Source organism: Nymphaea colorata, chromosome 2 (genome assembly GCF_008831285.2).
Source record: "Nymphaea colorata isolate Beijing-Zhang1983 chromosome 2, ASM883128v2, whole genome shotgun sequence".
NCBI lineage: Eukaryota > Viridiplantae > Streptophyta > Magnoliopsida > Nymphaeales > Nymphaeaceae > Nymphaea > Nymphaea colorata.
The window spans coordinates 608,203-623,165 of NC_045139.1; the positions used below are offsets into that span (position 1 = coordinate 608,203).

General features: G+C 40.7%; 2 protein-coding genes across 2 annotated transcripts; one reads left to right on the plus strand and one right to left on the minus strand.

Moving 5' to 3' along the window:
* Positions 1–6,231: 6,231 nt before the first annotated feature.
* LOC116248045 (pentatricopeptide repeat-containing protein At4g21065-like) lies at positions 6,232–8,229 on the plus strand. The gene has a single exon (XM_031620616.2). The coding sequence runs from the start codon at positions 6,272–6,274 to the stop codon at positions 8,051–8,053; it is 1,782 nt and encodes a 593-aa protein (XP_031476476.1). The 5' UTR covers positions 6,232–6,271; the 3' UTR covers positions 8,054–8,229.
* A 786-nt stretch (positions 8,230–9,015) lies between these two features.
* Positions 9,016–13,200, minus strand: LOC116248044 (uncharacterized). The gene is made up of 5 exons (XM_031620615.2): positions 12,707–13,200; positions 12,120–12,201; positions 10,943–11,992; positions 10,303–10,566; positions 9,016–9,316 (listed from the first exon to the last, which is right to left on the minus strand). The coding sequence occupies exons 1-5, from the start codon at positions 13,131–13,133 to the stop codon at positions 9,157–9,159; spliced, it is 1,983 nt and encodes a 660-aa protein (XP_031476475.1). The 5' UTR covers positions 13,134–13,200; the 3' UTR covers positions 9,016–9,156.
* Between the last annotated feature and the right edge of the window lie 1,763 nt (positions 13,201–14,963).

Consider the following 14,963-nt stretch of genomic DNA (forward strand, 5'->3'; position numbering starts at 1 on the left):
AAGGTCCAAGTACATTTTTATGTGATATTATCATTCTTTCGGTGATGGTTTACAGACAGAAGCTCTTAACTCTTTCTTAAGTTATCAAAGAAAAGATAACTGCTTGCATGGCATCTTCGGACAGTGGTGATAAGATGACAGATTCAAAAGCAATTGCCGTATTAATGCCGAATTCTTTTACACAGGATTAATTAAATACCATTAAACAGTTTATGCTTTCTTTTACTTCTTGGTTCTCTTACATCGCCAGTTCAGTTTACAATACCATTAAACAGAGGCAGTAAATTTTTTTCTGTCGAAAAGGAATGTGGCATTAGTAAGGGGATTGTTTTCGAGAGAATCAACATATTGTATGCATTTTCAAGTAGCCTTCCCTATGGTCTTGAGCTCTTTTTGATAACTTCATTTTCATTGTCAGATGTTAGAAAGAATGATGAAACGGGAAAATGGTTAAAACCTATTGTCTAGATCAGACTTTATGAGTTGAAAAAATCAAGACTGTTCATTTTGAAACTCTCAAAGTTGATCTGACATTTGATCTTTCGTGATTAATTATTTTGCTAGGTCAATAGATGTAGACATTTTTTTTGCATCAATCATTAGTGTTAGATTTGTATATACATATATGTTGATGTTATCACCTAAACATAATATATGTTGATGTTATCACCTAAACATAAGGAGATCCTCTAACATGCCTAATTGAAATTTGTAACTCATTTTATCCATTAGGCAATGGGAGGTATAACAAACTGCCGCATGAATCTGTCCTAAAGATCAAAGCAAATTAATAAAGTACTATAACATATTGTTTGATGAATCAGTTTCAATTTTTAAAATAAATTCATGAAACAGTTTGTTACTATTTTCATTGCCAAACAGCCCGTTATGATATATTTTACCGTCTGGATATCTGAACCTAGCTGAGATATCGCACAATAAAAAAAACTAAACGTCTTTGATTTGCTAATACATAGAGTGCGAGGTTTTTCTGGAAATTCAGTCACTGAAAATCCCGGATTTATGAAAGAACAAACTTTTAAGACAATCAAACATGCCCTACTTAGAGAAGAGTGCAGGTTAAGGACTATGGTGATAAAAGGTAATCACGTGAAAAAGAATATGGAATCTGATACGCCAATGTACTACCCAAGAAAGAGAAATTAAAGTCCAAAACAAAAAAAAAAAAAAAAAAAAAAAAAGAAAAGAAAAAGTGACAAATATATAAACTGATAGGTTTGGTTGTTCTAGTGAGTCCTTATTAGACCAGCACCTAGGGACAGTGGTGCGGAAGCTTTCTCAATTTCCCTCATTTCAAGAGATGTTCTGATTGTCTGAATCCAACTACAAGTTCAAATATTGTAATCAGAGCATATGCCTTCCATTCTCTGAAAGGCCAATAAAATAAACTATTAAATGAGCATGCCTCTTGCCATTGCTGCTGCCCAGTGGAAAGAAGGTGACATCAAAGAGCCATTTTTTTAGTAAGAAAAGGTGCAGTACCAAACTCAGTGACGCATTAGATGGCAGAACTATGCATGCTATTTTAATGGCGGAGAAAAGCTAAGTTAGGTGCCCGTGCATGTTTGTCTACTTCTTTGGCCATAGGCACGCGCAGGGCAGGGAAGAGAGCCGAGCAGCTTGAGCCACAAGAAGAAGTAGTAGATTTCCGAAGAAGGTTATATCTTTAGACCTGTATGCTTTTGGACATTGGTGCATGAAGGGGTCGTTTGACAACAGTAAAAATATATTACTGTTTCATGTATCTATCCTTAATATTGGGGCAGGTTCATGAAACACTGTGTTACAGTATCTTATGAATTTGTCTTAATATTTAACAGTTACATATCTCGAAATGACCAAAAAGTCTCAATATTTAACAGTTACATAGTTGCCAATCAATCCCGAAATAACCAAAGTCTCGTGATCTATAGAAACATAACCTCTTTGTAGGGACAAAAAGAAAATGGGAAAAAATAATTTTCTAAAATGACTGAAATATCCATTTTTTCTTCATAAATAACCAAAATAACCCAAATTACCTGTTTACATTTTTAGGCCGAACATATGCATGCGTGTTCGGGTCTTTTCTTTCCAAAGGAAAGTACACTTTTAAATGTTGTTTTGAATATCCTTGATTATGTGCATGAAATGCAATAATATAACATCATCTGCATAGATCATCATATATATCAATGTATTATTGTAACACATGTAAGAAAACTACAAGAACAAGCCGAGCACATTGGTTTTTTAAGACATGATGGGTTGACAGCGGTTGTTGGGCCATATGTTTCACAGCACTGTTCTGCTATAGGAGAGGAAGATACTCGAACTACTTAGCTCAATCTGACTTCATTCCTGTTGGTACAGAAGCCCATCCACACACACTTATGGAGACAGAAAAGATTTTGACTAAGCAAACTTTGACGTGCTCCTAATCAACAACTCTGTCAGTCTTTCTCTTCATTAGATGCTAAAGTAAGCGCAGCCAACAGAGAGAGAAAAGAGTAACCATACTGTTATCTATTCTGTGTGAATTATATCTTCTAGTTTGTGTTTCTATCACACCTACCTCTTCCCTTAACATTAAGATGGTAATTGCTACAAAAAGTTCAGAAAGGTAGAAAAAGCACGATAGAAGAAGGCACAATTTACTCTCTCTCTCCCTCTCTCTCTCTCTCTCTCTCTCTCTCTCTATATATATATATATATATATATGTGTGTGTGTGTGTGTGTGTGTGTGTGTGTGTATAATATGTTGGGATTGAGTCATTTGATTTTGGGGCTTCAACAAAAGTGTAAGAGATATCAAGTGTACCCAACAGAAAAGATGTACACTCACATATCCCCTAAAGAATAATAAGCAGATTGTATCTTAAATATGCATTACAGAGACATTAAACGAATATTTGGCCTCATGATTGGGCCATTTGAGCCTTCAAAAGGCAGCAATTGTTCGAATTTGAACTCTTAACCACATTGTGTGTGTGCACGCATGTGTGTCTCTGTTATGTGTGCTTGAGTGGGGGAGAAAGAAAGATCTATCCGCCTCTTATCAGTAGCACAAGGGGACTTAAATGGTTAGCAAAGCATGAATATACTTGTGGAGAAACGCATTCCCTTTATGGGAAAGACATATTGCACTCAGCTTAAAGTGAAGATTGTTTACTAGGGATTCCAAGATGAGTACCCAACAAAGTTTCATCAATAATAAATTCTTAGTTTTATACTTTTTTATGTGGAAGCCAACAAATGTGACTATAATTGTTTAGCACCATCTGTTAGTTGTCTCCTCCAACATTATCAGTCTCTGCCTTGCCTATGATATCAACATAAACAATGAATTTGGCCTTTTTACTTTATTACTTGGAACAAGTTGCAGCTTAAGCTTTCCTCTGCTATCGGCTAGTTAAGCTTGTATTATTAAAGGAAACAAAATAAGAAAAAGGAAGCAGAGTATGTGCTCGTTTTGGCTGGCTAGCTGGATTCAGAGCCATGGCTAATTTGGAATGCGGTGGTGAAGGTTTAGTGGGTGGTCACTATCGCTAGCGTCTGCTGAAACGATCCCTTCTGTAAAAAAAAGCCACTTCTTAGGTCATGACGCCTGCAAATTGATTGCTGCTTTGTCATTCTCTGGTTGTATGATTTCATTTGAAGCCTTTCTTCTTTTTTAATGTCTATGACATAATAGCCTTATTAAATAACAAAGTTATTGTATTATAAAAGTACAAGAAAAACTGGACTAGCTATCGAGGGGAAGAGATAACCTTTTCCTTCTGTTTTCAGACTGGTAGTGGATCAATAAAAGAAGACGAGAGAAAGATGATGCCATATAAATGAGCTACCATCCCACTTTTTCTGATTTTTTTCAGTACATGAAGCTAGCCAGGTGTCTGATCATTTCCCTGGGTGGATTTATATAGCTTCTTAAAACATCCAACTACTTGGCCATTAACTAGTCAGATGTTAGGTTTGTGGTTCAATTCAAACGATCAAAGAAATATTATTACTGAACTGAACCTTCCTAATTACCTTGCATTTAGAACTCAGAATCTATTGGGATCGGACATCAGGCATTTTAAGATGCAAATCCCGAATACAAACTTGAATCTAAATATCAAACCCACTTCCCCAATATTTCTGAACTTCTTTTTCCTATAAAAAGAACTCTTTTTGCCAAGCAAAGATCCGCCCAACTGGCTAGGGAGTTAGATTTGAGTTCTTCAAGTTGAAGAAAAAGGTCAGGAGTTCAACTGACGGTAGATCTTTATTGGCATGGTGCAGAAGTGACATGCTTAATTAGGAGCATCCTGTATGTTGTGTCATGTGTGCTCATACATACTGCTAGATCAGTGCATGAACAATCAGGTACCACAGTGATCACGTGAAGGACCGAACTCCAAACATGGCACCCATGACCCACCTACTGTCGATGTATGTCATCAGAACTTCATAAATCAACAAAAGATTTTATAAATCTTCTCACAGAAAAAGGAGAACTTTGCTCTGAAATCTTTTTCTGTAATGGCAACTTGTACGAGGTGAAATTTTTCATTCAAAACAGTGACCTGAAATTTTTCACCCATCAATCAAACACTACATAAAGTAGACGTCCACCTCCAAAGAAAGGAGTGAGGAAGTGTTCTCTTTATCGGGAGAATTAGCTACTCATAAGCTTCTTTTATTTTGTAGCTTATTTCTGGCCACTGCCTTACCGCTCTGATCAACATTTTCTGTGTGTTAAGTGAAGAACAGTCCTTTTGCTTCGCGGCTCTGTGTCATGTCAGTCATAAAAGTACAGTGCCACACTCTGCTTTTCCTATTTACATGAAGATATCACGACGTGTCTCACGTCTGACCTCAAATGCCATCTTAATCATGTAGCTGTGTTCTATGGCTTCCTGTTCATCTCTCTCTCTCAATCATTCATCTGGCTAGCTTCCTTTGCTATTCTCTCTCTCGTTCTGGTTCTTTGGCTGCAGTACTCTCTTTCTCTCTCCTTCATTGTCATGTAACTGTGTGTCATTGCTTAATTCCTGTTTATCCCTCTGTCTCACCCTCACCCTCCTCCTTTGGTTGCAGTACTCTCTTTCTCTCTCCTTCATAGTCATGCAACTGTGTTCCATTGCTCAACTTCTCTCTCTCTCCCCCCTCCCCAGTGTAACTGAACATGTGAATATGGTGCTGAATGATTTACGGAAGACATTGACCAAATATAAATGCAATAATAAATGAAAACATCAGGAATTAACGAACAAATGGTGCAACCAGAGTATATACAAATAATCACACTCACCTGTACACAATGAAGAAACTGAGTAAATCAAGCAACCCAACGACAAGAAGAACAAACCCTTGGAGTGTACCTCTAAGATCCTAAAAAGTTCAGGACTCAAAATTTTGACTGCCCACCTACTAGTCGCATTACTGCCCCAGCCGCTTTGGATCTAAACAAATATCTGTTACTGAGTGCACCTCCTTGTTCTAAGCGGGCAGAAGAAGAAAAGAATTATATTTCCTTATATTGGTAATTGGCTCAAGATTATGCCATCAAAATTTCCATTCTTGAAATTAGCATTTGCGCCCTTCCTTTGAGAAGGTGTTAGCTTAACCATGGTTAACCGATCCCATAGTTAAGTTACCATCAAATTCTATTTTACGTTATTCAAAAAATTGCACACAACAATTTATCTCCCTCCTGTATGTCTTCCAAACTTAATCTCTAACATGGCAAAATCTAATCCAAAATCATTCACCATATTTTAAGTATAATTTGTCTTCCCGTCATCTGTTTTCCCATATCCCTCCGGCCTCCAGCATTATATTTCATCAAAAAGTTCATTCCCAGGTTAAAAAGGATTCAGGTAAGCTCAATGAAGAAGTTGAACTCAATTGTTCAAGAAAGTCAAGAATTCAATAGTGCAGGTGTGTCTCTTCACAGGAGTTGCCTTGAATTTTCTGACATGGGTGTTCTCATGGCAAACTCACTCATAATTCTCAAGCTAAAACCTGTCCTCATTTTAGAAAAGATACCTGCAATTCAAGTATAACTGAGATTTTGGCCTGGTTCGGATAGAATGGTGAGATAAAGGCAGGTTCAAGAAACCCACGGACCATATCAGCAGAAATAAAAAAACTTGAGGCCCTTTTTGTCATTTATAAACAAAAGTTAGGGCCTCAAATGAAAGTTATCCTTGCTTATCCCCATCACGACGGTCTGTCCTTCTCCAACCAGAGAAGGCGGGAGCTCGACCCTCGTCACCCCGCCATGGCCGCGGTCCCGCCGCCACCGGCGAACCCCACCACGGTTTCCGCGAAAACAGACCGAGCCGACCTCCTGGAAGCTGTCGAGCTCCTCCGCCGGTGCACCAGTCCGGAGGAAACGCGGCAGCTGCACGCGCGGCTCGTGAAGGCGGGGCTCTCCGACAACCGGTTCGCCCAGAACCGTCTCACCGCCTCCTGCGCTCTATCCGACGCTCGGTACGCCCTCGAGGTCTTCGCCCGCTCTGCCTCCCCCAGCCGCTTCATGCGCAACACTGTCGTTCGGGCCCTCGCCGAGTCCGAGTCTCCCGGCGACGCCGTTCGGTTCTACGGCGGTACGCACGCCCTCGGCCTCCCGGCGAACCGTTACACTTTTCCGGCGCTTCTCAAGGCATGCGCCCGCCTCCTTGGATTGGAGGAAGGCCGCCAGGCCCACTGCCACGTCGTCAAGTGGGGCCTGCAGCCTGACGTCCACGTGAGCAACACCCTCATCCACCTTTATGCTAGCTGTGGCCGGTTGACGCAAGCCCGCAAAGTGTTCGACGAAATGCCTCTGAGAACTGTGGTCTCTTGGAATGCCCTGATCTCCGGCTATGTCCAGAATGGGATGTCCTCGGAGGCGCTCTCGATGTTCCGAGAAATGCAGATTGAGGGCACTGAGCCGAATGAGGTGACCATGATCGGCGTCTTGACTGCTTGCTCGCATGCAGGTGCACTTGAGCTGGGCAAGTGGGCACATGCTTACATTCGAAGGCGTGGGCTTGGAGTGAGAATTGGTGTGGTAACTGCTCTGATAGATATGTACTCCAAATGTGGGTGCATTGAGAGGGCTGTCGAGGTTTTTGAGGGGATACCAGATAAGAATATAGTATGCTACACAGCCATGATCAATGGCCTTGCTGTCAATGGCCACGGCGAAAGCGCAGCGGCGCTGTTTGATAGGATGGTGATGGTCGGCATTAAGCCGGACGAGATCTCATTGATTAGTGTTCTTTGTGCTTGTAGCCACAGTGGTCTGGTGGAAGCTGGGCGACGGTACTTCCGCGATCTTCAGAGGAGATACAATGTGGCACCTCAGGTGGAGCACTATGGTTGTATGGTTGATCTCTTGGGAAGGTCCGGCCACCTCGAAGAGGCATATGAATTGGTAAAGAACATGCCCTTTGAGCCGAATGCGATTATATGGCGGACATTGCTTGGTGCATGCAAAGTGCACAACAATGTTAAACTGGGGGAGCTCGTGGTGAAGGAGATCATGATGTTGGAGCCTCACCACCATGGAGACTATGTTCTTCTTTCCAATATATATGCAGCAGCAGGAAGATGGGAGGACGTGTCTAAGATCAGGAGGGTGATGAAGGACAGGGGAATTGTTAAGACGCCGGGATGCAGTATGATCGAAGTTGGCAACAAAATATATTCTTTCATTGTGAAAGACAAATCGCATAGACACTCGGAGGAGATGTACAAGATGCTAGATCAAATGGCACAACGGTTAAGATCAGCAGGTCATGTACCCAATACGTCACTGGTATTGATTGATATGGATGAGGAAGAAAAGGAGAATTCGTTGAACTATCATAGTGAGAAAGTGGCGCTTGCGTTTGGGCTCATAAAGACCAGAGCTGGAACTCCGATTCGGATAGTGAAGAACCTGCGAGTTTGTGATGACTGTCACTCTGCAATGAAGCTTCTATCTGTTATTTATGAACGAGAAATTACAGTTCGGGACCGAAATAGGTTCCACCATTTCAGAGGAGGAGTTTGTTCTTGTGGAGACTATTGGTGAGGTAGTCTATGGAGGTTTTGTCTTATCTCCTTGAGAAATGGCGCAAGATTTTTCAGTGAATTTCTTCATTGATTCGCCAAACCTCTTACGTTGCCAATGCTTATTACTATCGCAGCCATTTGGAAAAGATCACTTGCTGCACGGTCAAGTTTAAAAGCTTATCCGTTATTTGATCATCTGATCTTAATGGTACTACCATCACGTGCCACTCAGAACATTGCGAACTACGTGAACCTCACTATTTCTGAAATTGCTAATATGGTTCATGAACTTGCTTGCACGTCACTCTTAGCAAATCCAAAAGTATTTGTTGACACCCAGCCAATTCTCCGTCGATAACCAGTCAGAAACATCAAATGTTAAAATTCTTGACATGCTTGGATGAAGCAAGATTTTATTAATGCTCAGACAGTTGCTCAGAATGATTCAACGTGCAACCTTGAATCAAAGGCCTTAGCATGGTTTTGGTTCCTCTGCTGGTAGGAGCCTATGAGCATAGTCTAGGAAAGGTGAAAATCACCAGCACGAACATTGTTCCACAACGTGTAAACCAAAAACAAATTGTTAAACGTCTTTACATGGTGCAAATAGAGGAATAGGTGAAATTGCTGCTGTCCATCTCCTCCCGTCTATCAGCTCCCTGCATAATTTCTTGATTCTGCTTCCTCTTTGTCACCTAGATCAATACCAAACCAGTAGGCACAATTCCAAATCATCGGTCAACTTTCTTCACATAATCAAAGGAAACTCGTATACAAGATTTTGGACGTTTTAATGCTACGAGCAGGAAAAAATTAGGACTCCCCTTTGAGGAATGGTTGTCGTCCCTCCAACTATTTCTGGTAGTAGGAACAATTTTATGCCCATTATTGACCAATAAGAGAATTATCTGAAGAGCATCAACTATTTGTATTACTGCAACATCCAAGTAAAAACAAAAAAAAAACTACAAAAGAGCAGTCTAATATAACTTTTCTTGGCCATGCACTATAACAAACGTTCTAGGAAATTACAGTAAAACATCATTGACGATGACTAACAAGGGGTACATGATGTCATAATTCTGATTTTCAACAGGGAAAAGAATTCTCTACATTCTTCATTCATCTTTCCAGGAATGATACTGACAGTCCCTGTAAGGAGGAACACGAGGCCGGTAGTCTTGCCTGAGCTAATTTCAAGGATTTAGACAACCCATCAATTTCCTTGGTTAACATGTAAATTTCTTCTGCTTGCTTCTTAGTTGCCACTTGCTCTATGATCCTGCACTAGCCATGTATAATAGTCACAACCATGTGGCGACAGATTAGCATCATAATGGTCTTAGTACATTGTCCGGTTGTGTTTCGAGCCATTGGGTGATAAAGCAGGCAACTAGAGAAAACAATGAGGATATCTTTTGTGTCATGGCAAGTAATGTAAAAGTAATCAATAGCTTCAGTGTAGGTGTTCAGGTGCTGCACGCAGCTCCACTCTTTTCAGAAGATGAAAGCAGATGTACAACAAATGTATGAATAAGGACATCAACGACTAAGCAAACACAATCACTTAACAAGCCTTTCTCTCCAGGCAAGGAGTGACCGTTTTCTGAAGCACCATGATATATGTGTGGTAGCTCTGACTAGGTCGAAAGGTGAAATCTTATGGAATTAGGCAAAGATCATGACTATGATTGCCATATCAGTTATATGGTTTGGACGAACACGTACATAGGAAGAACATGTCCAGTTTTGAAACTCTTTGGTCTCAATGATCTAATTTTGAAGGCAAAAGGCAAAACATGAACAGGATGAGCAAACTTCAGGGTACCAACCCAGGGAAATCCTTCAAGCATACATAAACATATTGATAAATAGAATTTTGAAATGCTAGAAAACTCAAGGAGAAGCTGCAAACGTCCAAGATCAACTTTGTGAGGAAATTCTTGCAAGTGAAGGAAACCCCTGAATCAAGAGTTTCTGAAAAGACATGGGAAGTAAAAAGATAGAAACGGTTGAAACAAGATATTTCCATGAGAATCCTTATTCTTAAGAAATCTGATAGACCATTCGTTAACAACCTTAGAAAAACTCAGAGGTTGATGGTGACACATAAAAGAGAATATGTCCTATACCTTAAGAATAAATATTAGCAATAACGAATGCTGTTTACTATTTGATATTTAACTTCTGATGTCTTATCTGGTGGCCTGCCTTTCTCTAAACTACAAGGTGGAATCATACCAAAATAAGGCCTGGTGAATGACTCACCTTGAATCGGATTCTCCTGAGTTAGTATAATCATAAAATAACACCTTTATCATAGGTTGCAAAACTGGCATAGATCCAGGACCTTGGGATTCATTGTCTGCATCCCACAAAGATCCTGTACAACACCAGGCTTCTGAATTTAAAAGGATAAGGTGCAGCCTTCGAGCTTTTGTGTTGACATCCCTGACCACAGTATGAAATGACAGTTCATCGGCAGCACTTTCTAGCAACTGACTTGAAAACATCCTTTGACATGTGTGTTGCCTGTTCAGAAAGAAACAACTAAGCATCAATAGATTAAGTTCCCATGCTCTATCCATTACCAGCCAAATGCCTAAAAGCAGATGTTGTAATTGGTATCCTTTTGTGCTAAGTTACAATGGAAACTCAAACGAGGTATCAATAGGTTATGGTTTGAATGGTTGTTGAATGACCTCAAAGTCCGAATCTAAGGGGCCCAAAAAAGCTCTTTATCAGTTTATCTATAATGGATCAACCAGAGAAATAATTCCCCAACCATCCAATATATGCTACAGTAATTTGCATGAAGATTCATGACAAAGAATGAGGAAACAGGTGAAAGAATAGAATCCTAGACCATGTGAAGTATGTATTAGTTATTTGACAAAAAAAAAATTACCGGAATAGATCTTCTAGCCCACCACAAATATTGCTGGTCGAAATGTGACATTTGAACAAGCGAATACCATTGTCCAATGGCACATTCTGATCCCTGTCAGTAGGATATGTTCCAACCAGAGACGAACACTGAAAACAGAGAAACTCAACCCACTCAACAGAATTTGCATCACTGGAACTTTTAACTATGAATCCACTACCAAGCGAGCCACTGTAGAATCTTCCCTTCTCATTCTGGAGCTTAATGTTGGCCCCACAACAGTACTCTGTTGTGTGTGTACTCAAACTTCTGCTGCTTAATTTGTCACATGATTTGTTCGCACAACAAGACTCTTTCGGAAAGCCACCATAGTCTGTTGATTTGCAAATCTGTTCTTCCAGATTATGGCCTGACCTGTCTCCCGAGATACCAACATAAGCATTAGTGCCTGTATGCTCAAGGAAATGAGCAACCACACTATTCTGCTCAAGACATACAATTGAATCTTGTGCCGTATGGTCCTCCAGCTGTGTGTTAGAAGAGTCATCTATTTTAGAAGGACAGACCAACCAGTCGCTAGAACCCAATCTTCTTGTTTCTGCTTCCAGATTTTTGAATTTCGCTTCATCAACAGTCAAAAGGTTGCTTACTCTAGCATCGAGCCTTTTGGGTTTAGCTTCTGAATCTTCATGGAAGTTCCCTTCGTTGATATTCAAGCACTTACACATTTTAGCAGTGTCATCAATGTCCTCTGATGATATATCACTGCATGATTTCCGCATACTAGCATCCACTCTCTTCACTACTGATTTTTCATTGTCATATGGATTGTCTTTTGTTTTACATGGCACAATCTGCTGTTTGCAATTGTCAATCTCAAAGCCTGCAGTATCTTCCATATAAATAATCACGGACGAGTTATCAACAGCACAAACATCCACTTGACATGTAGAAGCACGTTCATATGCAGTTGCCAGTTTCTCGCTTGCACCACCAAACGAGCAACAACAAGCTCCGAACCAGTTGTCAGCAGCCTCCCGCCAATTCACAGAAGGAACCTCCGTAAATGCCCTGCAAGAGCAACCACATAAATCCAGGCCAGCATGGTTGGGCACATGCATGGAAGCACGCAGCAGCAGTTAAGGAGAATTCTAAGCTACCACTTAGAGAAATATGTGATCAAAAAGAAGTTCAGCACCTGAAAGATCTCTTTGTTAGCTTCGCGGAGCAGCTCTTGCAGTAAAAGTCTACTTCTTTCATAGACGAAAGATCTTTTACATCTACATCCAGCCATTGAAGAAAGTGATAAAAATTAGTAAAATCTATTTGGAGATTTACCAAACAAAGTTCTGAGACGTCGAACTAACATACCACGCGTAAGAACGACTGTGATAATAGTGCTGAACTGAAAATACAAAAAATAACAATGTATACATCTTGAAGCTTAATCACATTTCGTTAATGACTCTTTTACATGTCAAATTCACAAGAAGTCATACCGTAAGTACTGAAGCAGGCGACAGGCAAGTTAAGATCCGCCAAACTAGACTTAGTCGGGTAACCATCAAAATATCTAAGAAATGATATCTAAGGAATATGCATGATAAACAGGACCTGGAAAGATACTAAAGAGCACATGTTCATGATGCTAACGGAAACGGTTTTGTTAAGCCCTTGAATAAAACCACCATGGGAGGCTCTATCCATTCTCAACCAAGAACAGTACATCCGCCCTAAATCCTTTTATCTGAAACCCTAAGCCCTATAGAAAGAGACGATGCTCACCATTTTCCAAACGGAAAGGCGTCGGGAAATCGCCATTCTCGCCGCCAACCTCCCCAGAGTCGGAAACCGACGCGAGGTCCGCAACCAGGGGGTGGTCGACCGGGAGGAGCAGGGTCGTCTTGACCTGGATATGGTCGTCCATGGCCACGCAATGCAGTGGTGCGTCGTGGTCGACGACAACCGGAGGGAGGGGTACCCTCACTGAGAAAGGGACGGCGCCGCCGCCGTTCTGCTGGGTCTGGGACTCCACCCATCTGAGATGGACAGTCCAGCGGCCGTGGCGCGACCAATCAAGGGCTGCGGTGAGCTGTTGACACTGGCTGGAGGGGGAGAGGAGCGAGCAAGAGAGGAAGAGCCGCAGGGCTCCGATGTGGGAGAGGGCCTCCCACGTGTAGTCCCACCGGCGAGGGCATTTCGGGGAACACATAGTTGGGAAAGAGCCCCTCCAGGAAACGGCTTCTCAAAAATCTTGCGCGCCTGATATTCTTCTAGTGAGTGTTTTTCCTCCTAAGAGCTCGTGAAGTTACGATTTTATACATACTTCATTCACCATTTTCCCCAACTAAAAGCGGGTGTTAAAACTGGGCGGAGGGAACGTCAAAGGCTGTTCGGTTTCAAATTTAAAGACAATCTGTCTCATGAATCAAACAATATGAAATTCCTCCCTTCAAAATATATCTTCTATTTCAATTTATGTTAAATGCGTGCCCCAACTTTTTGACAAGATAATTTAACTGAGACGGGCCATCCAGTGGAACTTGTCTCGAATAACTTCACCAGGGTGCAAACATACCCACAAAGGGAAAGGCTTAGACCAGCGGGATTCATCTTGGGTCCGAGGAAAAATCTTATGTCTTCTGCTCCTGAAAGTAATGCAGTTTCTCGTAAAAAGAAAAAGACTTTTTCTAAATTCAGCTCAAAGGAACTCTTATTATAGTGGATATAGCTGTTTGATTAGCAACTGCTTGTCCTTCTAGGCCTGAATTCAGATTTTGATTCTGCATCTGATTTAGAACCATATCCTTCTAATAGCGAAGAAAAGCTGATGGTTATCTGCAGCCCATTTACATCATCAAGAAAAAAAGGGCATTTCCAAATCCAATATATATTTAACTGCCATGTGTTGGACCTGAGCGTTTACATGTAATCCATGTTGAAGAAGGATGTTATAATAATTAAGTTGGTATATGCATCCATATAGGTGTGTATTTTGTGTGTTACAAAGTATTGATACAAAATCCTTTCCCTGAAACCACATCCTTCAAAAATGTTCAACAAACCTCAATCCAAGCAATACTTGAAATGCACATGACATCTCATATACAAAAATTCTCTTCTCCAACACTCTAAATGAATATCAAACCCTTTTGCTCAAAATCTCTAGATATCAGTAACATGTCATTATTTAGTCCTTGCTATTCTAATTGTTTCTTTTGAATGTCATTACATAGACAAACCTACAAATAATGAACTGTACTGAGACGTTCTTATAGATGTTTCTGTGTGTATTCCGTGGCATCTCTCTCTCTCTCTTGCTTTGTGTGTGCCTGTGCGAGCTGGGGCCTGGTAGATCGTTGCCAGATCATGCCAGGTGATGCATTTGAAGTGTTCCTTTTTCACTTGAAGAACTTGAAAGAATCTGAATTTGGTAGGGACTAGGAGCAGGTGCAGCCAAGAACACAAAACACCAAAACCATAATAGAACCATCTACCTGCAACCCCTACTTTTATGTAATCTTGTCTCTCTGTGTGTGGCTTAATTGCTTCAATGAATCATAAGTTTCAATTTTGCAATCAAGCTTCATTGATGTCAGGATGCTTTGAAAATGGTCAGAATGACACATCGGATTCAACTTGTATATTAATAAAGAAAATGTGGATCTTGTGACACATGATCAAATTAGTATAATGGTTGCTTATGTTTATGTAAATAAATAAAAGAGCATTACAAGTAATAGATTGTGTTTAGTAAAATGAAGTTCACGTTTATCATCTCTCAAAGGGGCTTAGTTGCCACATGGTTAACTATGAGTTGATTTTCATGTACGCCACAAATTGTCAAGCTGAGGCTCTAAGTATGAGACCAGAGAGCGCAGCTGCGCAGGTGGTAAAAGGAGGAGTGAAGATCCTTAAGCTCCAACATTACCACTTTGCATCCTTTGTTTTCTGTGTTACTTTGGCATACAACAGTAGGTGAGGCCCTTTATGAAATTTTTGCTTGAAAGAAAAAATCCATTTAGTGGTTCTGTTTTGAGAA